The following is a 25,510-nucleotide window of genomic DNA, read 5'->3' as shown; positions in this document are numbered from 1 at the left end:
CCTGCACTGGAGTTGGCACATCCAGGAAAGGTCTTTGAGAGCTTTTGATGTAGAATTGGAGGAGGTGGTTCAGCTAGAACCAGGTATGACCTTTTTGGCAGATGCCTCTTATAATCTCTTTCGAGTTTTGGCTAGGAGTATGGCCACAGTGGTAGCAGCTTGCCGTTTACTTTGATTAAGGGACTCGACAGTGGACTGAGCTTCCAAGACATGGCTTACTAACTTCTTTTAAGGAAAGGTTTCTTTGTGAAGTCGAAGTGTTTGTCTTGGGAAAGGTACAGACATCCAGCATAGACATCCATTTGAGGAGCCAAGAGATGGCAGGGAAGGGATCGTTGGGGCAGAGGGGGGGAATGTTCCTAGGAGCACTCATAGTATCCAGTGAAGGTTTGGGGACCCATGCTCTGGAACTACAAGTATGTGGTTGTCTGTCAGCCTTTTAGTGGAGGTTGGTTTGTATTACCTCTGTCCAGTAGGTGCTGGCCATTGTGAGAGAAAGATATGCTGTGCAATTTTCCCAATCTATTTCAGATGCCTGTATGATCTCTTGTTCTATACTGCTTTTGACAGATGGTTGTGATGGTGGTGCCTGTTCGATGGTACAGTGAGGACAAGGAAGATATTTCAATTATGTAGTCCCCCAAGAAGGAAGAAACATTTTGACCCATTCTAGATTTGAAAGCAGGGCAACAGAGCACTGAGGATCTCTCATTTCAAGATGGAAACTCTGACACTGGTTAGAGTGGCTGTGAGATGGGGAGAGTTTTTGATATCCCTAGATTTAATGAAGGTCTATTTGCATTTCCCTATCTGAGAGGGTCATCAGAGGTGTATCCAGTTGTTGGTATTGGAAGGTTGCTTCCATTGGTCAGAGAGCTAATTCCAGTACTTTGTGTTCTGATTGGCCCTTTAGACAGAGAATTAGCTCTGTAGATGCTAGCATTCTCTAGTCTTGGTTGGGAGCACAGAGAGAGTAGATCGCTGTGCTGAGATTCTGCTCCAACTCCAGTGGACAGCACATATCTTGGAACTCCCCAGGTACTGATAAGTAGCGAAAAGTATTTAGCTAACTTTTATTGTTTAATCCTTATTTTACCTGTTGCTGATTGCAAATTAATCTTTTTCTGTTCACTTAATAAACTAAATAGTTTGTTCTCTGCCTGTACTGGACTGATTACTATTCCCGTTGTTTTCTGTTTTTGGTGTATAGGTGTACTTCTAGGAACTGTGTGACTTCTAGGTTTTGTGGGAACCCGGTGTGCCTAGAAACCACCAGGGGGATAGCTTGCAGGTGGGGTACAGAGATGGGTGGGAGGTTCCCGGTGCGGGTGCAAGTAGGCCTGAAAAGTACTTCACAGGATCCTCTGTGACCATGGGGTCCTTGAGTGGGTGTTAAATGATGATATTCATACAGTTCCTTCCTTCTTTCAAAAAGGCATCTTGCTCAGAGCGATGAGGAATACCACCATTTGGATGTTCTCGGGGTCCATCTGTGATATCTAAAAGTCTGTAATCCTTTTAGAAGTTTGGGTCATCTCTTTGTTCCTTTCAGTGGTCCGAGGAAGGGTGAAGTAGCCTCGAAGGCTTTCATAGCCTGGTGGATTAAGGAGATGATTGTTTCAGCAAATATCACAAAATGTTTATTACTGCCCAGGGGACTGTGGGTACATTTGATTAGAGCTTAGTCCTTGTCGTGGGCAAAGCTCCTGTTGTGTTTCCAATGGAGATTCGCAGAGTGGCTACTTAGGCCTTATGTTCCTTCACAGAGCATTGCCATCTGGATGATCAAGCCAAGGAGGAGGCAGTATTGGCTTGGGTATTTTGAGAACAGGGCTGGGAGTTCTGAATCAGTCTGAGGGTTAGCTTGGGGACATTCCATGCATCTGGACTGGTCTGACTGGATGAATGGGAATGAAAAATGTAGTCTTACCTGCTAATTTCCTTCCTTTAAGTCCAGCCAGAACAATCCAGGATCCTGCCAGAGTGTGCTCATTATTCTGTTCTTGGGTATGTATTCAATTCTGGTTCTTAAGTGTCTACGATTCAGGGTTACAGTTGGTTGCAGTTGGGCCACTTCCAGGTTTCTGGAAATGAGACTGATGTATTCCTTGGAAGCCTACTAATTAGGGGTGGTATAGGAAAGTGTTTATTCTTAGCTTGTTATAGGGAATATTGGCATGCTGAGGTCAGCATAGGATCCTATATGAGGTGACATCAACAAACCTGTTCTCTTTCTCTGCTAGTATGGGAACATAAACCTATGCTTCTGGACTGATTTGGTTGGACTCAAGGAAAGAAAATTATCAGGTAAGACTAAATTTCTTCTTTGTGACTATATGTTTATGAATTAGTTTCTGAAATCCATTTGTGTATGGTTTGTCATAATTAATGGGAGCCTTGTTTTAACCAAACTTTGCCATTAATTAATTTATAGGCATTCTTTACAATAAATGGAAAATTCCCTATGTTGATGCCAGTTTTCTATCCTTGTCTATTTTCAACTTGTGCATATAATTTTATTGCATGAAAATTACATGTGTAAGTTCCATGATGTTAGAAAATAGGTCTGTATGTTAACTATATCAGATACAACAAGATGACGTACATTACTGCATTTTAGTTCACATAAGCACATGTTGCTATAGAATGTGTATGTAAATTGACCAGCTGTGGAAAGTCATGTACGTGAGTTGAAAAAGCATACAGGCAAAAAAGGGCAAAGACACACACACACACACACACACACACACCTCCATTTATCAAACACAAACTGCCTCCCTGTCTCTCAAACCCTCTCCTTTCAGACTCACCCATCTAGACATCCTCTGTTTCACACAAACATCTGTCACCATCACACCTGCATACATGCTTGCAAATAAGCTCTCTCTCAAATATATACAACTCAATTATGCAAACACAGAGCATCCCTTTCTCTCACAAACACAAAAAGCTTTTCTCTTGCCTCTGTCATTCATGTACAAAAAATTGATTTTTCTCACAACCAAAAAAGAACCCAACAGTTTTACACACATATGTAAATAGTCTTCCCATGTCTTTGTCACAGACAAATATATTTTGAAAATGTGTGCTCAGTGCAAGTAATAGATTTGGAAACATGTACTCTTTTTTTCCAATTTTTTTCTGTTTTCCCAACAGGCTGGCAATTATGAGACTTGTTTGCAGCATCTTGGAGGCCTGCAGGAAATAAACAAAGATGATTACAAAATAGTTTTGAATACAGCCGTGGCTGAGTTTTATAAGAGTGACCAGAGCATAACTGACAGCTTGAGGCAAACACTTAACCAGCTGAAGAATCAGGTAGCCCAAAATTAAAGATCATCTTACAGTTTCCAAGATTGAATTTCACCAATGTTCGAGAAATATGTGAATGAGGAGAAAGTTTTGACTAGTCCACTGAAAGTCCTGAAATCATAGTTATGTATTTTTAATTTCCTTTTATGGATGATTCTTATTTTTAAGTCTAACTATTGCTTCCCTTAAAATAATTTAAAAAATTAAAAAGAGAAGAAAGCGATAAAAACAAAAACTGAGGCATGGCAACTCCCATCTCTTCATGCAGGAGAAATCCATGCAGTGGATTTGCAAACTGTGGTATTGGCAAAATGGTGTTTTTATTTAGGGTTTTCAAGTTGCTCATTTCTCTTTATTATGTTAAATATATTAAGGTCAGGACTGTGAGCAAGACTCTTTAAATGTTTCTAAAATGAAAAAAAATAGGTGCTGTTACAAGGTAAACAATTTTGTAAATTATATAAATCTAAATATTTGCTTAAAATGAAATAGCTGGTTTTACCAGGCCTTTAATTGAGATGGCAACATTTTTTAAAATTATAATACCCTTTTGGATATAGAAGAGCTAAATTGTTAACAATATTGATAATTTATATAGGATTCTAGTGAGTAAAGACAAATATAAAAAAAACTTTCTTGGCTCTTTTAGGATGCTTTGTGGATGAATGCTACTTCCTACCATAATCACTAGAGGGAGCACATAAAGTAAAATTATTATTTATTTAGTTATCTGCTTTGTTACTGTGTTAAATATTGTTCTTTGTAAAGGCCTCGCCTATATATTCCTTGTTATAAGTTACTTGTAAACCGGCACGATGTGCAAACGGTTGCCGGTATATAAAATAAAATAAATAAAATAAAATAAAAATAAAAATTACTGTAATATCTTATAACTTTACAAAATGAGATTATGACAAAGTAAATTTAAAAAAATCTAAATGGAGCAATTACAGATGTAAAGTTTTTGCTTGAGGACTGGTCATTGTTTAAAAATACCATCTTAGAAGCCCAGATAAAATGTATTTCATGCATAAACAAGATCAAAGGACGACCAAATGACTGCCAGCATGGTTTAATGCTGAGTTGAAAGAGGCAGTTAAAGCTAAAAGGGCACTTTTCAGAAATGGAAAGCAGACCCAAATGAAAACAATAGGTAAAAGTGTGTGTGGGGGGGGGGGTGGTAAAGGGCTGCTCAGGGAGGACAAGGAAATAGAAAAAAACCCAGAATTAATTTGTCTCTGTCCTGGAAACATGCCCACACAGGAAATGTTCTTTGGAGGTGGTGTTTTTGACTAAAGCAAATCTGTTATAATGGAAGATATAATAGATGAAATTGACAAACTCGACCAGGCCCCCGGTCTCTTGCAATTCTGTGGCAACAAGAACTACTGCAAAATCTGCCTTTCCCCATGGATTTTGCTAGTGCCCTCAGAATTGCCATGGGAGACCAGAGAAGCCAGTTGTGGAGATGCTGAGGCTGTACCTTGCAGTTCCTCCCTCCTGTGCTGAAGCTGTCCTTGTAGCTCTTTCCCCCTCCTGCTAATTAGGCAGAAGTAAAAAGGAGGTAAGCAGCATCAGCACATTGGGCTGCATCCTCCTCTTCTACCCCTGAACTAGACTGCAACTTTAGATCGCACTGAGCACATGTGGTTGAAAGCCACAGTCAGGCCTAAGTGGCAGAAGAGGAAGAAACAGCCTGAATATTGTCACTGCTCTCCTCTTTCTGTAGCCAATAACCTAGAATATCATAATTTAGATTTCTTCACCCATTCCTCATATAAATGCCATGATTTGGAGAATTTATCCATAGTGTCCAGGCCTATCGCCATCAGCTTATTCATATAGTACACAGTAGATAGTTTCTGTAAGATCTCTGTTGTTCCTGGACACAGTACTTATTTCCATGTGGCCGTGATGACCAATTGTGTTGCTAGTATTATCTGAGTTGCTAATGTCTGTTAATATTTGTTAAGATCTGAAATGGGAAAAGTTAAAGGGCATCATTTAAGATCTTTCCGGATTTGTTGCCCAAATATCTCAGATATTATCTGGAATATAGAGTCTCAAAGTTTGGATACAACTGGACACGACTACCAAATGTATATAATTTACCCTCTTGACCACATTTTCTCCAGCATAACTTAGAAACATTAGCATACATTTTATGCAATTTGTAAAGCGTTAGATACCATCTGTATAATAGTTTGTAACCATTTTCCATCGATGCTGACGATATAGAGCTGCCCTTAATGAAGGCATAACTCTTTCCATTCCTCTTCTTTCAATTTTTCCCCTATATCCACTTCCCATGCGCTCATATATAACGGTGGGGTATTCAGATATATAGATTTTAGATATTAATTTCGAGCGCTTTTCAAATAAAGACTTTTCTAGTTGTAGTTGCTGTCTAACAGAAGAAGAACACATATAATGGGTTAATTGCAAATATCATAGATGTCTATCGCTGCTATTTGATATTTCTCCTGCAACTCATTAAATTGCACTACATGATCTCATTCCCATAACTGTCCCAATACCTGTAAACCCTAGGCTATGCCATCTAGTAAATGTACCAGATGAGAGTGCTGGTGTGAAACCCTTATTATTACACATAGGGGTCTCATAGTGATAATCTTTTCACCCATGAGTGTCCGTTTACATTTATCCCACTGTTTAATAGTATGCCATGTAAATGGAGAAGCAGTACTGCCTAGAGTTCTGAAGTATCTAGGGAGCCAGATTTGTCCTGGTAGGAAATCAACGTTTGCTAGCTCCTGTTCTATAGCAACCAATTGGTTTGTGTCTTCTGTCACATGCCACTCAACTACAGCTGTGAGTTGGGCCGCTAAGTAATATTTTTTTTAATATCTGGGAGCCCCAGTCCCCCCTGGGCTTTAGATTGATACACTATTTTCTTTACAATCCTCGGTGGTCTCCATCGCCACATAAAAACAAAAATGAGCTTTTGAAGCAAGGCCAAGTATGCACTCCCTCAGATCCTCTTATTCACTTTTGCCCCATCCCTTAATTCACACTTCCTTCTCCCCATATCTCCTCCAATTCCCTCCTGCCCCCATCCCCACGACACAATCCTTAATTTGCCACTATGTCAAGCCCCCCCTCCGCAATCCCCTTTCTGAGTATTCAAACCACTCCAGCACACTCTCCCAGCTCCCAGAGAAGAGCAGCGGCAGCACTCAGGCTACTTCTTCCTTTTCTGCCACTGGCTCTTTCTATACCCTTTGTTTAGGTCTTTTCTGGAAATTACAACCGGCAGCCAGATGTTTTCTTCTACTTGAGATACCTCTTTCTTTATTCTTTATTTTTTTCTTTACTTTCTAATCCGCTTATATAAAAGATTATGGATGGGCCTTCCTCTCTTCTTCTCCGAGAAACTGCCTTCTTTCCGCCTGTTCTCACAGGACAAGCAGGATGGTTGTCCTCACAAATGGGTGACATCGAGGATGGAGCCCACCACGGAAAAACTTCTGTCAAAGTTTAAACAGAACTTTGACTGGCCCCTACTGGGCATGCCCAGCAAGGCACTGACCCTGCAGCCAGCAGGGGTCTCCCTTCAGTCTTCTTTTTTCCGCGCAGCAGTTGCCACGCGGTGAAAGGAGCTCTCTAACCACGTTCCTGACAGGAATTTGGAAGTTAATTTCCTAAGAAAATTTGCCCCTCAGGGGTCTCCCTTCGACAAATTTTTAGTCATCTTACGGAACCCGGTAAGTTTTTTGCCTTTTTCCATCGACTACCGTCGATTTTGGCCCTTGAGGCCTGTTGGCACTTACCGATCCCCAGCCTAAATTTTGGCTTCAGGCCATGGCAACGGGGTTCCGCCGTTGTCCGGATTGTACCCGGACTATGTCCATCACAGACCCCCACAGGGTTTGTGTAATGTGTTTGGGTAGTGAGCATGATGTCCTGACTTGCACCAAGTGTGCCTTAATGACACCCAAGGGTCGCAAGGCCAGGATGGAGAAGATGGGGCTCCTCTTCCATGCACCCACCCCAACGCCATCGATAGCATCGACGTCATCGGAACCGGCACCGTCGAAGTTGTACCATCATCGTCAACCCTCCGGTGACCGTCCGCCATCGATCGCTTCTCGGCCGTCGACTCCCGTCCCTTCCCCGGATGGGCGAGGGGATCGGAAGGAAAAGCACCGCCATCGACGGCACAAGTCTCGGCCTGTCGAGGATCCACAGCCATCGACCTCTGCTCAAGCCGAGCCACCGACAAAGAAGCTGCGAACAGACCGGACACCCTCCACGTCTCGTTCGCCGGCATCGAGGAAACCCTCACCCTCCCGGGGTGCGGGGGCCGTGATCCCACCGGTTACGGTGGTCCCTCCGGCCCTGCCTCAGCCTCCCTCTCCCGTCGAGCCGGGTATGGTTACCCCTGGTCTCCGGGCAGAACTGGACCGGCTGGTCCAGGAGGCCATCGAGAAAGCGATGAAGAAATTGCAACCTCCATCGGCACCGTCTCCGGCACCGGTTCCAGTGCTGCCCCCGGCACCGACACCGGCTTCGCCACCGAGGAGGGAACCGACCACCGAGCCGTTGATACAAGCGATAGCACCGCTACTGAGCCGCATGGAGGCGCTTATGACGGCCCTTCCATCGGTGATTCCAGTACCATCGACAACACCACCGTCTCCGACTGGATTTTCATCGGCAGGAGAAACACCGTTCCGAATTCCCCCTTCCGGGGTGGTTCCATCGGTGCCTTCTGGTATATCTCCACCGATATATCCTTCGGTTCCATCCATTCCACGCCAGGCACCGATTCCATCGGCAGCACCGAAGCCATCGATGCCATTTCTGGTTCCACCTACGGCACCGATTCCACCTCGGTTTCCATCGATGCCTTCAGAGCCTCAGCCAGGTCCATCAGGGCTGCAAGCCCCACTTGATCCCTACGATACCTGGGGTGATGATGATGATACATCTTCTGACACAGATTTGCCTTCGCCACCATCTCCTACAGAGAGTAGAAAAAGATCTCCTCCTGAGGATCTATCTTTCATTAATTTTGTGAAAGAGATGTCAGAAGTTGTACCTTTTCAACTACAATCTGAAGCTGATGACAGACACCAGATGATGGAACTCCTTCAATTTCTGGATGCTCCAAAAATCATCGCTTCCATCCCTATACACCAGGTGTTTTTGGATCTGCTCAAGAAAAACTGGGAATCTCCTTCATCAGTGTCCCCAGTTAACAAAAAAGCTGACTCCACCTACCTTGTCCAGTCAGCACCAGGTTTCCAAAAACCTCAACTGGATCATCGCTCTGTTGTGGTTGAGTCCGCGCAGAAGAAGGCCAAGCGTCTTAAGCCACACTCTTCTACCCCACCTACCAGGGACAACAAGTTCCTAGATAGTGTTGGACGGAAAGTCTATCATGGAGCTATGTTGATTTCACGCATAGCTTCATATCAACTTTACATGACTCAGTACAACAGAGCCATCCTTAAGCAGATGCAAGACTATGCTGACACGTTGCCAGACCAATACCAACCGCAGCTTCAAGCCCTTCTTCACAAGGGATTTGAGGCAGGGAAGCACGAGATTAGGACTGCCTACGACATATTCGATGCTTCCACGAAGGTTTCAGCCACAGCCATCTCAGCCAGACGTTGGGCTTGGTTAAAGTCATCCAACCTTCGCCCAGAGGTCCAAGATCGTCTTGCTGATTTGCCCTGCTTAGGCGACAATTTGTTTGGAGAGCAAATTCAACAGATTGTGGCGGAGTTAAAAGACCACCATGAGACGTTGAAACAACTCTCATCTGTCCCACCTGAGGTGACCTCCAAGCAACCGCAAAAGAAGGACTCTAAGAAGTTGTTCTTTCGACCACGCCGCTACTACCCTCCATCGGCCAGGCCTCGTCCAGCTCGATCCTCTACTAGGCCTCAGCCGCGTCAGCCTAGGAAACAAAGGCCTACTGTAGCCCCTCCTCCTGGGCCTGCGGCTGGCCTTTGACTCCCCTGTAGGGAACACATGCCAAACCCCTCTTCCGGACATCCCTGTAGGAGGTCGACTGTACCATTTTCTACAACCTTGGTTGCAGATCACCTCAGATCAGTGGGTGCTAACAATTATCGCACAGGGTTACCACCTCAACTTCATAACTCTTCCGGCAGACTCCCCGCCTCTTCAAGCGTGGAGTCTATCCACCCATTTGGCTCAATTACAACAGGAAGTATCCCTTCTTCTACAATCAAATGCTATAGAACCCGTTCCTCCCTCTCAACGAGGCAAGGGATTCTATTCCAGATACTTCCTAATACCAAAGAAATCAGGGGGACTACGTCCCATTTTGGACCTTCGAGCCCTCAACAAATACCTTCAAAAAGAGAAGTTCAAAATGGTAACCCTAGGCGCGCTGCTCCCCCTGCTACAAAGAGGGGATTGGCTGTGCTCTCTCGACCTCAAGGACGCTTATACCCACATTGCGATCACACAATCCCATCGCAAATATCTGCGGTTTCTAGTAGGCCACGACCATTATCAATACCGTGTCCTCCCTTTCGGTCTAGCTTCTGCCCCACGAGTCTTTACCAAATGTCTCGTAGTGGTAGCAGCATTCCTAAGGAAGGAAGGTGTCCACGTCTACCCATACCTGGACGATTGGCTAATCAGGGCCTCCACCCAACAGATAGCTCAATCCTCCCTAAAATTAACAATTCAAACACTCCTTTCCTTAGGGTTTCTCGTCAATTACGAGAAATCTTGCTTAGTCCCGTCTCAAACCTTATCCTTCATTGGGGCAGACTTGGACACCTTACAGGCAAAGGCTTACCTTCCTCTTCAGAGGGTCCACACCCTAATGTCCCTGGCTCGCCAGCTCCAGTCTCAGAACACTGCCACGGCTCGCCGGTTCCTCATTCTCCTAGGGCACATGGCATCCTCGGTTCAAGTCACTCCCATGACCCGACTAGCCATGAGAGTAACACAATGGACTCTACGACATCAATGGATTCAAGCTTTTCAGCCTCTGTCCTCCATAGTCACAGTCACACAAGCGCTACGCCTATCCTTAACCTGGTGGACGACTCAGGTCAACCTCTTCAGGGCTTACCCTTTCTTCCACCGGATCCGCAAGTAATCCTAACCACCGACGCTTCTCACATCGGTTGGGGAGCCCATGTGGACGACTTTCAAACCCAAGGGTTATGGTCCAAAGAGGAAGCCGAACACCAGATAAATTTCCTGGAACTTCGAGCAATCCGCTATGCGCTCCGCACTTTCAAAGATCATCTCTTTCATCAGATAATCTTAATCCAGACGGACAACCAAGTGGCCATGTGGTACATAAACAAGCAGGGAGGCACAGGCTCCTTCCTTCTGTGTCAGGAAGCTGCGCAGATCTGGGCGGAAGCCCTCTCCCACTCCATGTACCTCAGGGCCACTTACCTGCCGGGAGTAGACAATGTATTGGCAGACCAGCTGAGCCGTGTCTTCCAACCACACGAGTGGTCACTCGATCCTCTGGTAGCGACCTCTCTGTTTCACAAGTGGGGTTATCCCCGCATAGACCTCTTTGCGTCCCCTCAGAACCACAAAGTGGACGATTACTGCTCTCTCATTCGGAGCCAGCACTCTCGGCCGAGGGATGCATTCTCCCTCAAGTGGACAACCGGTCTGCTCTATGCATTCCCTCCACTCCCTCTTGTGTCAAAGACTCTCAGTGAAGCTACGCCAGGACGGAGGAACCATGATCCTGATAGCACCTTACTGGCCACGCCAAGTATGGTTTCCAATTCTCCAGGATCTCTCCATCCGCAGGCACATTCCTCTGGGAAAGGACCCGCATCTGCTCACTCAAAACGACGGATGCCTCCTCCATCCCAACCTCCAAGTCTTGTCCCTGACGGCATGGATGTTGAAAGGTTAGTCCTTCAGCCTTTCAACCTTTCAGATTCCGTTTCTCGGGTCCTGATAGCTTCACGAAAGCCTTCCACAAGAAAGTCTTACTCATACAAATGGAAAAGGTACACATCATGGTGCACTTCTCAGTCCCTTGATCCCCTTTCCTGTCCAATCTCCAAATTCTTGGACTATTTATGGCATCTCTCTGAATCAGGTCTTAAAACCTCTTCTATCAGAATGCATGTCAGTGCGGTAGCCGCCTTCCATAAGGGTATTGGGGGTAATCCTATTTCAGTACAACCCCTAGTAACACGCTTTCTTAAGGGCTTGCTCCATCTAAAGCCGCCCTTGCGTCCTCCGGCCCCATCCTGGGACCTTAACCTGGTTCTTGGTCGTCTTATGAAACCTCCTTTCGAACCTCTGTACTCCTGTGACTTTAAATACCTCACTTGGAAAGTGTTATTCCTTTTGGCTATTACTTCAGCTCGCAGGGTTAGTGAATTACAGGCCCTAGTTACCTATCCGCCTTACACTAAGCTCCTGCAGGACCGGGCGGTACTCCGCACTCACCCTAAATTTTTACCTAAGGTAGTTTCTGAGTTTCATATCAATCAATCCATCATACTACCTATCTTTTTTCCCAGGCCCCACTCCAACTCTGGAGAGCAGACCCTGCATACCCTAGACTGTAAACGAGCTCTAGCTTTTTACCTAGACCGTACAGTTTCCCATAGGAAGAGCACTCAATTATTCATCTCTTTCCATCCTAATAAGTTGGGACAACCTGTGGGTAAGCAGGCTCTTTCCTCCTGGTTGGCGGACTGCATTTCTTTTTGCTATGAGCAAGCTGGCATTCCTTTTCAAGACCGTGTTAAAGCACACTCTGTGAGGGCCATGGCGACGTCAGTGGCACACCTTCGATCGGTGCCGCTTCCTGACATCTGCAAAGCTGCAACCTGGAGTTCTCTCCATACCTTTGCAGCCCATTATTGTTTGGACAAGGCTGGAAGACAGGACTCCATCTTCGGCCAGTCTGTCTTGCGTAACCTTTTTCCAACCTGATGTACCAACACCCTTCCACCTACCCGGTTGGGTGCGGATGCCCTTTCCCACATTTCTCCTCACTTATTGTGCCTGCTGCACACCGTTGGGTACATTTGGTGCAAGTCGGGACATCCTCAGCTCGGTACTCACCCATTTGTGAGGACAACCATCCTGCTTGTCCTGTGAGAAAGCAAATGTTGCTTACCTGATGTAACAGGTGTTCTCACAGGACAGCAGGATGTTAGTCCTCACGAAACCCGCCCGCCTCCCCGCGGTGTTGGGTTCGTTTTATTCTTACTTTCTAGGCACTGCCTGTAGCTTTGAAAATCAGACTGAAGGGAGACCCCTGCTGGCTGCAGGGTCAGTGCCTTGCTGGGCATGCCCAGTAGGGGCCAGTCAAAGTTCTGTTTAAACTTTGACAGAAGTTTTTCCGTGGTGGGCTCCATCCTCGATGTCACCCATTTGTGAGGACTAACATCCTGCTGTCCTGTGAGAACACCTGTTACATCAGGTAAGCAACATTTGCTTTCCCTCATTGACCCCTGTCTCTTGCCACGCTGTATTGTATCTGCCTCTGATATTCTTCTGCTCACCTGTGAAATGTACCAGAGCATCAGGAAAAAATGTGCATAATCCATCATTAACCAGAGCTGCATGGGCATACCACCACACACCAATGCTAGCAAAGGAGTAAAATGGCCTCCAGAGTTTGTGTTTTCATTTAACTTCCGTCGTGACCTGGGTGCTAAAAAATTGCACTAACTATTCTCCCTGCTAGCATGGCTCCTTGCATTGTCTGGGAATAGATAATTGTCTACTTTATATGACATTTGCATACAGTCGCACAAAATCAGCTGCCAGTTTTTAAGCGGGTATGTGCCCGTGGTTTTCCTGCGCAGATCACAGTATTACATACTTGCGTAGGATCAGTGCGGGAAAACCACCCACAAATACGCGAGACAAGCTGAGCGCAGCTTATTATATTGGCCCCAGTATGTCCTGACAGACTGGTTGAGAACCGCTGCTCTAAGGAAAACCAGGTGTCAGTCACAGTGAGGAGAAGCAGCAAATGAAAGAGAAGTCATGAATGCTGGAAACAACGGACATTCTGTTGGGAAACATGAGAAAGTGAGGGAAGAGGGTTGAAGGAGGGAAATAAGGTTAGAAGGGTGAGTGCATGTGCCAAAATGTGGTAAGAGATGCCTTGAAGGGTCAAGGTATGGACTGGTATTTACATCAGAGAAGAGAAGTGGAAATGTGATGATAGTATGAGAACAGAATGCACTTAGTGGGAGAGGTAATGGCTGGATAAGAGGAAAATTTTGAAGCTCGAGCAGAAGAGAGAGTAGCTGGGGAGGTGGAGAAAGGGGGTCAGTGGATTTGATGTTTGAAATGGTTGGCATTGAAGAATAAAATTGCAGAGGGATGGGAGAGGAAGTGACGTTACGGTACCAAATAGTCGCTTAGAGATCAAGCTCCTGACCCCGCTCTGGTAATCCACTGCATAGCGAAGTAATCGGGCTGCCGAATGAAGAGACTTTTACATATCTAGCCTCAGTGAAGCAGTGCGATGTCGGCGAGGAAGAAAGTGGCTGATTTAATGCACTTTTCCTATGAAAATGCCGCGCCGAGGCTCGCGGAGGCCCTGATAGAGGAGGAAACTGAAAATAGCGCCGGTAAGTCAGAAACACTGGAACGCAGCGATTTTCGAGCTGAACTCCCGCAGACTGAAACCCTGCTCCTGTCCCGGGATGATTTTCCAGCCTGGTTTGGTGAGCTGAAAGCTGACGCGCTCTCTGAAACAGGAAATAAAATCGATAGTGATCTCCACCGCAATCATGAGGAGCTCGGGGGTAGGGTCGTGGCAGTGGAACAGTGGGTAGAGGAACACATTGGGGCAACTGAAAATCTCCAGCGCAAAGTGAAACAGCTTCAGGAAGATAATACTTTCCTGAGAGAATGGGTCAATGATCTAGGAAATAAATCAAGAAGGGGAACCTGTGCTTTAGAGGTATACCTGAGGAAGCGGTCTACGTGGACTGCAGCAATGTGGTCAAAGGCATTTGCAATCTGCTCCTGTATGAAAATGAGCCCCGGAAAGGGAGATCAGAATTGGTTTTAGGTAGAGTGCATAGATCTCTAGCCCGCCCCCTTGGGAATGTGCCCCGGGACATTGTGGTATGCTTTCACGAATATGGAGTGAAAGAGCGAGTGCTGACTCAAGTGAGGAAGAGGAAAGAAATCCTATGGAAGGTCATAAAATAGAAGTATTTCAAGATCTATATGTGGTTACCATCCGGAAGCACTGGGAATTCCGGGAAATAATACAAATCCTGAGGAATGGAAACTTTCAGTATAAATGGCTGTTTCCCTTTGGTATGCAGTTTACCATTAATGGCATATCTTCCAGAGTGAAAGAAGTGGAGCAAGCAGGGAAAATTCTTCAGGCAGCTGGCCTAGTCACAACCACTGGCGCGGGCAGTAATTCCCCTTCTGGATCTGAGAACAAGGGACCTCATCAATGCTGGCAGAGGGTACCATGTGGAGGAAAACAATTGTGGAGAAATTCGAGTGGATCAGCTTCCTTGAAAGACACTGCCAGTTGAACTCTGGACATTTTGGGGAGTATATCGGATTATTGGCGGAGCAGATGCTGTTGTAATTGTTTGGTATAGTTAAGTGTTGTCTTCTGTAAAGGCAACATATGAATGGAAACATTTTTTTTTCATGAGTATGTAAAATATGGGGGTGGTGGGGTAAGAGATGGGGGGCTGGGGGTGGTCAGTGTAATCATTCCTCATGGAGGTGGGAGGTTTATGAGGGGAGGTGGGGAGGCATGGGAAATGTTTAATGAATGGTACATGGGGAGGAATAAAGGAAGATTTAGAAATTCTGCAACAGATAAGCCAGGAACAGGAGAATGCTCAGCTCTGGAATATAGAGCTAATAGGAAATAGTCGGGAAGAGGATTATGACTCATGAGCAATGGGGGGGTTTAAAAATCTTGTCTTGGAATGTTAAAGGGTTAAACACCCAGCTTAAAAGGAAAAAGTTGTATAATGATACTATCTCTCTTAAGGTTGACATATTGCCGTGCAAGGTGTTACATATAGGGAAAAATAACCCTTGCTGTAGTTACATGATGTTAGGTTCCATATAAGGAACTACCACCCAGGAAAAAGATCTAGGCATCATAGTGGATAATACTTTAAAATCGTCGGCTCAGTGTGCTGCAGCAGTCAAAAAAGCAAACAGAATGTTAGGAATTATTATGAAAGGAATGGTAAATAAAACTGAAAATGTCATAATGCCTCTATATCGCTCCATGGTGAGACCACACCTTGAATACTGTGTACAGTTCTGGACGCCGCATCTCAAAAAAGATATAGTTGCGATGGAGAAGGTACAAAGAAGGGCAACCAAAATGATAAAGGGGATGGAACAGCTCCCCTATGAGGAAAGGCTGAAGAGGTTAGGGCTGTTCAGCTTGGAGAAGAGACGGCTGAGGGGGGATATGATAGAGGTCTTTAAGATCATGAGAGGTCTTGAATGAGTAGATGTGATTCGGTTATTTACACTTTCAAATAATAGAAGGACTAGGGGGCATTCCATGAAGTTAGCAAGTAGCACATTTAAGACTAATCGGAGAAAATTCTTTCACTCAACGCACAATAAAGCTCTGGAATTCGTTGCCAGAGGATGTGGTTAGTGCAGTTAGTGTAGCTGGGTTCAAAAAAGGTTTGGATAAGTTCTTGGAGGAGAAGTCCATTAATGGCTATTAATCAATTATACTTAGGGAATAGCCACTGCTATTAATTGCATCAGTAGCATGGGTTCTTCTTAGTGTTTGAATAATTGCCGGGTTCTTGTGGCCTGGATTGGCCACTGTTGGAAACAGGATGCTGTTCTTGATGGACCCTTAGTCTGACCCAGCATGGCAATTTCTTATGTTCTTATGTTTAAGGAAAAGACATGAACAAGTCATGATTTCGCAACAATTTCCCACCCAATTTTTTGCCTCTGCTTCTAAACTCAATAAGTATTGTAGGGTGGTAATTTTATTCTCGAAGAATACAGTGGTGGATGCACTCTCTGTCATTAGAGATGTCAACGGCAGATATCTTATTATAAAATTTAGATTGGGAAACTCGCTTTACACCCTGGGTAATGTATACTCCCTTAATAAGGGACAGGGGTGATTCTTGGAGGGATTCTCGTCCACTCTCCAACAGTGGGTGGAGGGTCAAGTAATTGTAGGAGGGGACTTTAATATGACAAGATATCCCTATCTGGATCACTGGGGGGGGGGAGGTGAAATGTCAAGTATAAATAGGGCAGGCCTGAAAGTGATAATGTCTGACTGGGGGCTGGTCGACATTTGGCGTCTGCTACACCCGGCTGAACAGAACTATAGCTTCTTTTCAAAGGCCCATAAAGTATATTCCCATATTGACTTTATTTTAGTGGATAAAACCCTAGTAAATAGAGTCAAGCAATCTGACGTTGAGCTGATCCTATGGTCGGACCATGCAGCCGTGCGGATAACACTAGAGTGCAGCCCGGAGCAGGCCACAAAAGAATTATAGCAGTTGAATGAAAGCCTAATAGTAGATAAAACCTTTGACGAATCTTTGTGATCTGAAATGATTAACTATCTAGTTGAAAATGACAATGGGGGAAGTGTCACTGGGGACGCTTTGGGAGTGTTTTAATGTAGTGGCCAGAGAACATTTAATAGCGAGAGCATCTCACTTAAAAAAAAAAAAAAAAAAAAAAAAAAAAAGATAAGAGTGGCCCTTCTTTCCCAAATTGGCTGCTTAGAAATTCGACATAAACGAAATCCAGATAAAGATTTGGGCAGGAAATTAGATCAGATGCGCAGGGAGCTGAATATTCTGGATGCGCAGTCTATCGCCTTCCAACTAGATAAAATGTGACAGGAGCATTTTGAGGGAGACGACAAAGCCAGCAGGGTATTGGCCAGGTCTCTTAAAAATAGAGCAATGAACAATCAGTTTTTAAAACTTAAGGATAGTAGTGGTAAGATGGTCTCGGTGAATAAGGATATTAGGGCTAGGTTCTCTCAGTTTTATAAGGAATTATATCAGCAAAGGACAGACATCTCAATCCCTAATATAATGGAGTATTTAAGTGACCTGCAAATACCAACAGCAACTTTAAGGTAACAGGTTAGTCTCAATAGAGAGATAACTGAACTAGAGGTCATGCAGGCGATCGGTGAACTGAAGATGGGGAAATCGCTGGAGTTAGCTTCTTGGCGGGCTTCTATAAGCAATTAGCTCAGGTGGTTGCGAATCCCTTAGCTGTAGCCTTTAATGATCTGCTGGGCAATAGTCATATTGCAGTGGAAACCAATAAAGCAGGAATCACGGTACTAATGAAACCAGGGAGAGATGCCACTCTCTGTGGGTCATATAGGCCCAGTTTCAGCAAATTCTGCTGACGAGGATGTGGTATGGAAGGGTCCTTTACCACTTGTGGTGGGAGTGCCCAAAGGTAATCTTATTTTGGGACACGATGGTGGATCTGATTTCAGAAATCTTGGGAGTAAAGATAATGAAGGATCCTGCTTTTTTTCTTTTGAATGTACATCCTCATGATGGAATCAGGATGTGGCATTTTTGGCACAGCAAATAATCATGGCTGCCAGAGAAGAAATGGGATTCGCTTGAAAACAAACCCAATTACCATCACTACAAAAAGTGGTTCAGAGGCTGCATAAAGTTTATTACTTAAATTATCTCACAGCAATCAGGCATAAATGGACAGTCAAATTTGAAAGGTTGTGGCATCCTTATAATAGGTGGCAAAAAATTTACATCAAGTAAATGTATAGGTTGTATGGAGGGAGGTGGAATCTTCCTATGCTATATACTTAAATTCAGGGTATAGAATTGGGGGGGGGGGTGAACGGGGGTAAGTTCATTAAGGATGATGGATGCTATTTCCAATGTGTCCACCATAATATTATTTCTGGTTTAGATGGAAATATGATGTTTTGAAGCTACAGGTGTTAGTAATCACAGTGCCTAGATGAGTCACAAACATAACAAGGCATTCTTGATTTCAAGAACTTTATTAAGACATTTCTTAAGAAATATTATTAAGACATTTGCAGAGACTATGGTATTTTGACAATGTCAAGGCTGTAAGTTTGACAGATTGTATAAGTGTTACCTATGCAATTGGTTATTTTTGTAATTTGACACGTTTGTTATATTTGTTGAATTTAATAATACAATAAACTGCTAATTAAAAAAATAAATTGCAGAGAGATAGCAACAGGAAGAGGAAGCATAGAGGAGCCATAGGAAGTAGAGGAAAGAAGAAATGATGTTCTGAGGTAGCAGACTATCTTGTTGGATGTAGCCAGAACATGTTCAGTTCATGGTACATATCTTTTGTCAGGGTGGCAGAAATCCAAGCCCCTGGGGTTTGTGACATTCTCAGGTATCCACAGCTGAAACAACTGGGAAAAAGTATTCTGTATTCAAAATTACAAAAAATGAACTCCCTGTGCTGATAGTTCACTGTATTTTCCCAGAAAGATTTGAGAGACATCTCATCATAGCTCCAAATCCTACCAGACTGTCTAGAGTGACTCTTGCACACAGTGCACTCAGAAAAATCAACTCTCTTAAAGGCAGCAAAATATGGTAGTTGCAGTTACAGCAAATACTGACAATTGGTCTGGAATGGAAAGGCACATAGAGAAAACCAGTTGAGTTGGCAGCACAACATTACAGCTTAACACAGTATATCATTTCAAACTCTCACGCTGCATTCTTTTTTTAATTCTGATTACATTGGTCTAATAAGTATACATGCCAAAAGGGGGTACAAATTTGTACCCATTTTTGGTGAGTTTACGTTTTTTCCTTATGAGGAGCTAGCTTTCTTTTATTATTCATTGTAATAAAATATCATAATATTGATCCTAATAAAATGCATCACAGTTTATAATAATGCAATTCCCTCCAGGACCAATACATCTGTTGGGTCTGACTCGCATCAAGAGCTGTTTTGATCTTGTTTTGTAGATCCATGCTGCTGTTGAAGAGATGGATAGTTTGGATGATGTTGAAAACAGCATGTTATATTATAATCAAGCTGTTATCCTGTATCACTTGCGGCAGTACACTGAAGCCATATCGATTGGAGAGAAGCTGTATCAGTTCATAGAACCTTTTGGTATGTCCTTTCTAGGAAAGACATGTTTTCTTTTGTCCCCCATACTTTTTTTTTCTTAACCTCAGGTTATCATTGGAATGTCCTGTCTCCAGCCCACACACCATCACATTAAATCTGCTCCTGCACTGTCTAACCGGGAGTCTACTACTGTGGATTAGTCTATCTTGCACTGCCAGCTGCAGCCAGCCAGTTACAGCAGAGCAGTGAAGGGACCTCATGTCCGGTGTCATAGAGACAGCATGTATGATTCCTGGCCTAATCTCTCTTTAAAACCCCTCCTCTTTCACAGACCCCATGGTTGATTCAGGACAGACTTCTAAGTGTTACCAGTATTCTTGACTAACTAGCCCATTGCACTATTAATTCAGACTGTGCTTCCATGCTAGGGACGGTAAGCACTGCCTTTCTAAGTCTGGGGCTAAAATTAATTAAGCAATCCTTGATGAAAATTTAGCCACCTTGCAAATTGCCTCATTCGTTCGGGTATCTCTGTTTTTGTACTTTATGACCTTGCAGTGTTGTGAGTACGTAAGAAGTCCCCAACATCAAAAACAAACACCAAAACCAAGTTCTATTTCTCCCTTCTTTTCTTTCTCTGTTGGTCATTCTTTTGAATATTGTACATGGATGGATGAGAAAATGAAATACATATTCTTCAACACTATCTCACTGCTACTTGTATATGGCACATTGCATATTATTGAAATTCTGCAACTCGTGTTGTGGGATATTTTGACAGCATTCATGCTATAAATGCAGATATTTATCTTCAGTCATCCAGGCTTATTTTGATCAGAAATATTTTGCTGCTTTGTAAGGGAATGTTCTACTATGCAGGGCAGTGTTTGAATAACTAAATAACCACCTATCTCCCCCACCGCTTTCCTTCACCCCCTCCCTCCAACCAGCTGCCTAACTCATGTTCTTAGTCATTAAAAGCTTGAATCTAGCAGCCCTGTGGAAAACTTTGCTATTCCTTCCTTTCAGAGATGGCAGATATTGGGCATGTTTTAGAGGGAGGGGAAGGCAGGAGTGGGTTGCAGTTATCACAGTATGGACATCATTTTTTTGCCAAAGACAGTGCTTAGGGAAGATGGTCCTTCCATTGGAAAGATCCTTGCTTCCTGGGCAGTTCTATTTTGGGTAAGGGAAAATAAAGGGAGAAAAGACAAAATGTCTCACCTAATACAGTGCTAAATTTTAGAACCACAGAGGGGGACCTGTAAGCTGAGTAATGTAGTATTGGCTTTTATCATGTGAAAGATAAGGAAATTTGTTATGTCTTGTCTTCTTTTTCTTCTGGAATTGCTCAGAAGAGAGGTTTGCCCAGGCAGTATGTTTCCTGCTCGTAGATGTTTATCTTCTAACCTACCAAGCTGAGAAAGCTTTGCATCTGCTCGCTGTCCTAGAGAAAATGATTTTGCAAGGCAACAACAGTAATAAAAATGGGAAAAATGAGGTAAGTCTCAATGCAAATATTGGATAAATTGGTATGTATTGCAATATTGGTTGTGCAATATGACTTCAGCAAATGGGAAAATTAAAATGAATTACAAATAGCAATTTTTGTTTTTAAAATATGCTGCTACCATTTTTATTATAACTCAGTTGAAGTTAAAACAAAATTGAACATAAGAAATTGCCATACTGGGTCAGACCAAGGGTCCATCAAGCCCAGCATCCTGTTTCCAACAGTGGCCAATCCAGGCTACAAGTACCTGGCAAGTACCCAAACACTAAGTAGATCCCATGCTACTGATGCCATTAATAGCAGTGGCTATTCCCTAAGACAACTTGATAAGTAGCAATTAGTGGACTTCTCCAAGAACTTATCCAAACCTTTTTTAAACCCAGCTACACTAACTGCACTAACCACATCCTCTGGCAACAAATTCCAGAGCTTAATTGTGTGTTGAGTGAAAAAGAATTTTCTCTGATTAGTTTTAAATGTGGTACTTGCTAACTTCTATTAACTGAAAGAGTAAATAACCGATTCACATTTACCCATTCTAGACCTCTCATGATTTTAAACACCTCTATCATATCCCCCCTCAACTCTCTCTTCTCCAAGCTGAACAGACCTAACCTCTTCAGCCTTTCCTCATAGGTGAGCTATTCCATTCCCCTTATCATTTTGGTCACCCTTCTCTATACCTTTTCCATCGCAACTATATCAATTTTGAGATGCGGTGACCAGAATTGTACACAGTACTCAAGTTGCAGTCTCACCATGGAGCAATACAGAGGCATTATGATATTTTCTGTTTTATTCACCATTCCCTTCCTAATAGTTCCTAACATTGTTTGCTTTTATGAATGCCACAGCACACGGAGTAGAGGATTTCAATGTATTATCCACTATGACGCCTAGATCTTTTGCCTGAGTGGAAGCTCCTAATTTGGAATCTAACGTCGTGTAACTACAGCATGGATTATTTTTCTCTATATGCATCAACTTGCACTTGTCCACATTAAATTTAATCTGCCATTTGTATGCCCAATCTTCCTGTCTCACAAGGTCCTCCTGCAATTTATCACAATCTGCTTGTTATTTAATTATTCTGAATAATTTTGTATCATCTGCAGATTTAATTACCTCACTTGTCGTATTCCTTTCCAGATCATTTATAAATATATTGAAAAGCACCGGTCCAAGTTCAGATCCCTGAGGCACTCCACTGTTCACCTGTTTCCACTGAAAAAATTAGCCATTTAATCCTCTGTTTCCTGTCTTTTAACCAGTTTGTAATCCATGACAGGACACTGCCTCCTGTTCCAATCCTTATTAGTTTCCTTAGAAGCCTCTCATGAGGGAATTTGTCAGATGTCTTCTGAAAATCCAAAACATTACATCTACTGGTTCACCTTTATCCATATGTTTATTAACCCCTTCAAAAAAATGAAGCAGATGTGTGGGTCTAGATTTGCCTCTGGTAAATCTATGCTGACAGTGTTTCATTAAACCGTGTCTTTCTATATGCTCTGTGATTTTAATCTTTATAACAGTTACCACTATTTTTGTCAGCACTGAAGTCAGGCTTACTGGTCCTGGATTGCCCCTGGAGCCCTTTTTAAATATTTGGGTTACATTGGCCACCCTCCAGTCTTCAGATACAATGGATGATTTTAATGATAGGTTACAAATTTTAACTAATAGATCTGAAATTTCATTTTTTAGTTCCTTCAGAACCCTGGGGTGCATACCATCCAGTCCAGGTGATTTCCTACTCTTTAGTTTGTCAGTCTGGCCTTCTCCATCTTCAAGGTTCACAGTGATTTGGTTTAATTCATCTGAATCATCACCCTTGAAAACCATCTCTGGAACCGATATCTCCCCAACATCCTCATTAGTAAACACAGAAGCAAAGAATTCATTTAGCTTTCTGCAATGGCCTTATCTTCCCTAAGAGCTCCTTTAACCCCTCGATCATCTAACGGTCTAACCGACTCCCTTACATGTTTCTTACTTCGGATATATTTTAAAATGTTTTTATGACGAGATTTTGCCTCTACGGCCAACTTCATTTCAAATTCTCTCTTAACCTGCCTTATCAATGTTTTACACCTAACTTGACAATGCTTACGCTTTTTCCTATTTTCTTCAGATGGATCCTTCTTCCAATTTTTGAAGAATTTTTTTTTTGGCTAAAATATCCTCTCACCTCACCTTTTAACCACACCGGTATTCATTTTGCCTTCCTTTCTTAATGCATGGAATACATCTGGTCTGCGCTTCTAAGATTGTATTTTTAAACAAACTATTTTCCTCATTTTATCAAAGTTTCCCTTTTGAAAATTTAGTGTTAGAGCTGTAGACTTACATATTGTCCTCCTTCCAGTCATTAGTTCAAATTTAATCATGTTATGATCACTATTGCCAAGTGGCCCCTCTCACCAAATCCTGCATTCCACTAAGAATTATATCTAAAATAGCGCCTTCTATTGTTTGTTCCTAAACCAATTGCTCCATGAAGCAGTCGTTTATTCCATTCATATGATGTACCACATATTATTTGCAAAGAAACAGAGGACCCGCATGCATGTGTTCTGATGAGACCCAAGTGGAACTGTTTGGTTTAAATGTTAAGCAGTATGTTGTGGTGTAAAACAAAAACAGCACATGCATCCCACTAACACCATAAACCCATCCCTACAGCGGCACCATTATGTTGTGGGGATGCTTTGTAGCAGCAGGGACAAAGGAGGATTGTGATGAAGATGGATGGTGTAAAGTATAGGCAGACCCTGGAGGAAAACCTGTTACATCTGCAAAAGAGCTGGGTCTGGGAAGAAAATTCATCTGTCAGCAGGATTGTGATCTAAGAACAGAGCAAAAACAACAATGAAGTGGCTCAAAAAGCAGAAAGTGAATATCCTTTAGAGGCCTAGTGAAAGCTCAGACCTGAATTCAATAGAAAATCTCTGGCAAGATTTGAAGATTGTAGTTCACAGATGATCCCCAGTCAACTTGAAAGAGCTTGAGCTATTCTGTCAAGAAGAATAGGCAAAAACTGCACCATTCTGCTGTGTAAAGTTGGTACGGTAGATACTTAATCCTAAATGATTTGTGGTTTTATTGCTGCAGAAGGGGTTTCCATCAAGTATTGACTTTAGGGGTGTGAAGATTTAAACACTCCGACTTTTTTTGTTTTTATACTTAATTACTTTTGGAATATTACTATAATTATTTCACAATGAAAGTGTAGAGTGTTGTGTAGATCAGTGAAACAAACTCCTTCTTTATTAATCTGTTTTATTGAAGTTTTAACATTTAGTACAACCAGTGACAAACTCCAACTTTAATGCATTTTTATTTGTATTTTTTAGACAGCAGAATGTGAAAAGTATACAAGGGTATGGAGAATTTTCAAGGCACTGGAAGCTTTGTTTGGCCCAGCCATATGTTTGTTTGTAGTGCTGTATGCTGTAGTGCAGCACACTCTGGTTTGAATCTGCTGTCTGTTGAGGCTGACTTGAGTCAGGTATGCTGGAGAGATGATGCATTTGATCATAGGGAGGGAAGACAGTTGCCACAACTGCAACCATAATGAATAGTGCTAAGGAATCATCTCGGAAGAGACGTTCTTTCAGGTGCTGCCCAGATAAACTGTTTGGTTTAGGGGGTTTTAAAGAAGGCAAAAGCATAGAAAATGGTTTATAATATCTAATATGTATATTATAGCATTGTCCTGTGCAAGAGACTTCACATGCTTCTGTGTCCGTATCCCCAAGAACTTAATCTGAGTTTGCACGTAGGGAGGAGGTATGACTTGTTCACGGTTACACAGTGAGTGATGGGTAGCAAGTTAAAGCTGATTCTGGAACTTTGTAGATCTGCTCTCTAAGCACTCTGGTGCACTGCTAGCCATTCTAAAGATCAGGATGGCTCCATGAGAGCACATACTCAGCCTGTGATAGCAACATCCTGTCTCTTTATATTGCATTCCAGATTGTATATACTCATCAATTTGGCATCCATACTTAATAACATAGTAGATAACTGCAAAAAGAATCAACCAACCAGCCCATCCGGTTTGCCTAGTTATTCTGTCCATACTGCTACGGTACATCCCGACCACAGAGTATGACTGCCAGCAAGATTTCTCCTCATCCAGGACAGCTGTGTTTTTTTTTTCCCCTTCTTTGATACTCTAACCACAAAGCTCTGTAATAATCTAAATAACTAGCAATACTAGCATGGTCGTTCGCTGAACATCAGTCCTCATAGGTATCCTGTGTAGCTGCCAGACAGACCTGGCTACAATATGTGAGTACTTGTGTTTCTGCTAGGTCTTCTAGATATTTCTATACTTGCAGCCTGCCAGACACATTTGGCTTCTAATTTGATTCTATTATTATTGCCTTTTCTAATTAACTATTACTATTGAGCAGAGTTCCCCAAACTGTGGCCCGTAGGATGATAGACCTGGTCCATAGAGCTCATTTTAAGCAGCCTGTCATTGTTTTCCTTTACACAGCCATATCCAGTCCATGAAGAAAGTTGGGTTTTTTTATGCACAGTGGAAGAAAGACAGTAATGCTTTCCAGGCCCCACCAGCAAGAAAAG

The 25,510-nt window shown here is 43.0% G+C and overlaps 1 protein-coding gene across 6 annotated transcripts in view; it reads left to right on the top strand.

The window, feature by feature from the left end:
- Positions 1–25,510, top strand: part of CNOT10 (CCR4-NOT transcription complex subunit 10) — a 241,718-nt gene that overhangs the window by 14,508 nt on the left and 201,700 nt on the right. For 5 of the 6 annotated variants that reach the window (XM_029589407.1, XM_029589405.1, XM_029589406.1 and 2 more), the window contains exons 3-5: positions 3,157–3,318; positions 19,293–19,443; positions 20,757–20,902. In XM_029589407.1, coding sequence (XP_029445267.1) covers positions 3,157–3,318; positions 19,293–19,443; positions 20,757–20,902 — 459 coding nt within the window. The remainder of the gene's footprint in view (positions 1–3,156; positions 3,319–19,292; positions 19,444–20,756; positions 20,903–25,510) is intronic. The other variant, XM_029589403.1, reaches the window with a different exon arrangement.

The sequence above is a fragment of the Rhinatrema bivittatum genome, chromosome 2 (genome assembly GCF_901001135.1).
Source record: "Rhinatrema bivittatum chromosome 2, aRhiBiv1.1, whole genome shotgun sequence".
Lineage (NCBI taxonomy): Eukaryota > Metazoa > Chordata > Amphibia > Gymnophiona > Rhinatrematidae > Rhinatrema > Rhinatrema bivittatum.
The sequence above is the reverse complement of the archived record's forward strand: the minus strand, read 5'-3'. Positions and strand labels throughout refer to the sequence as shown.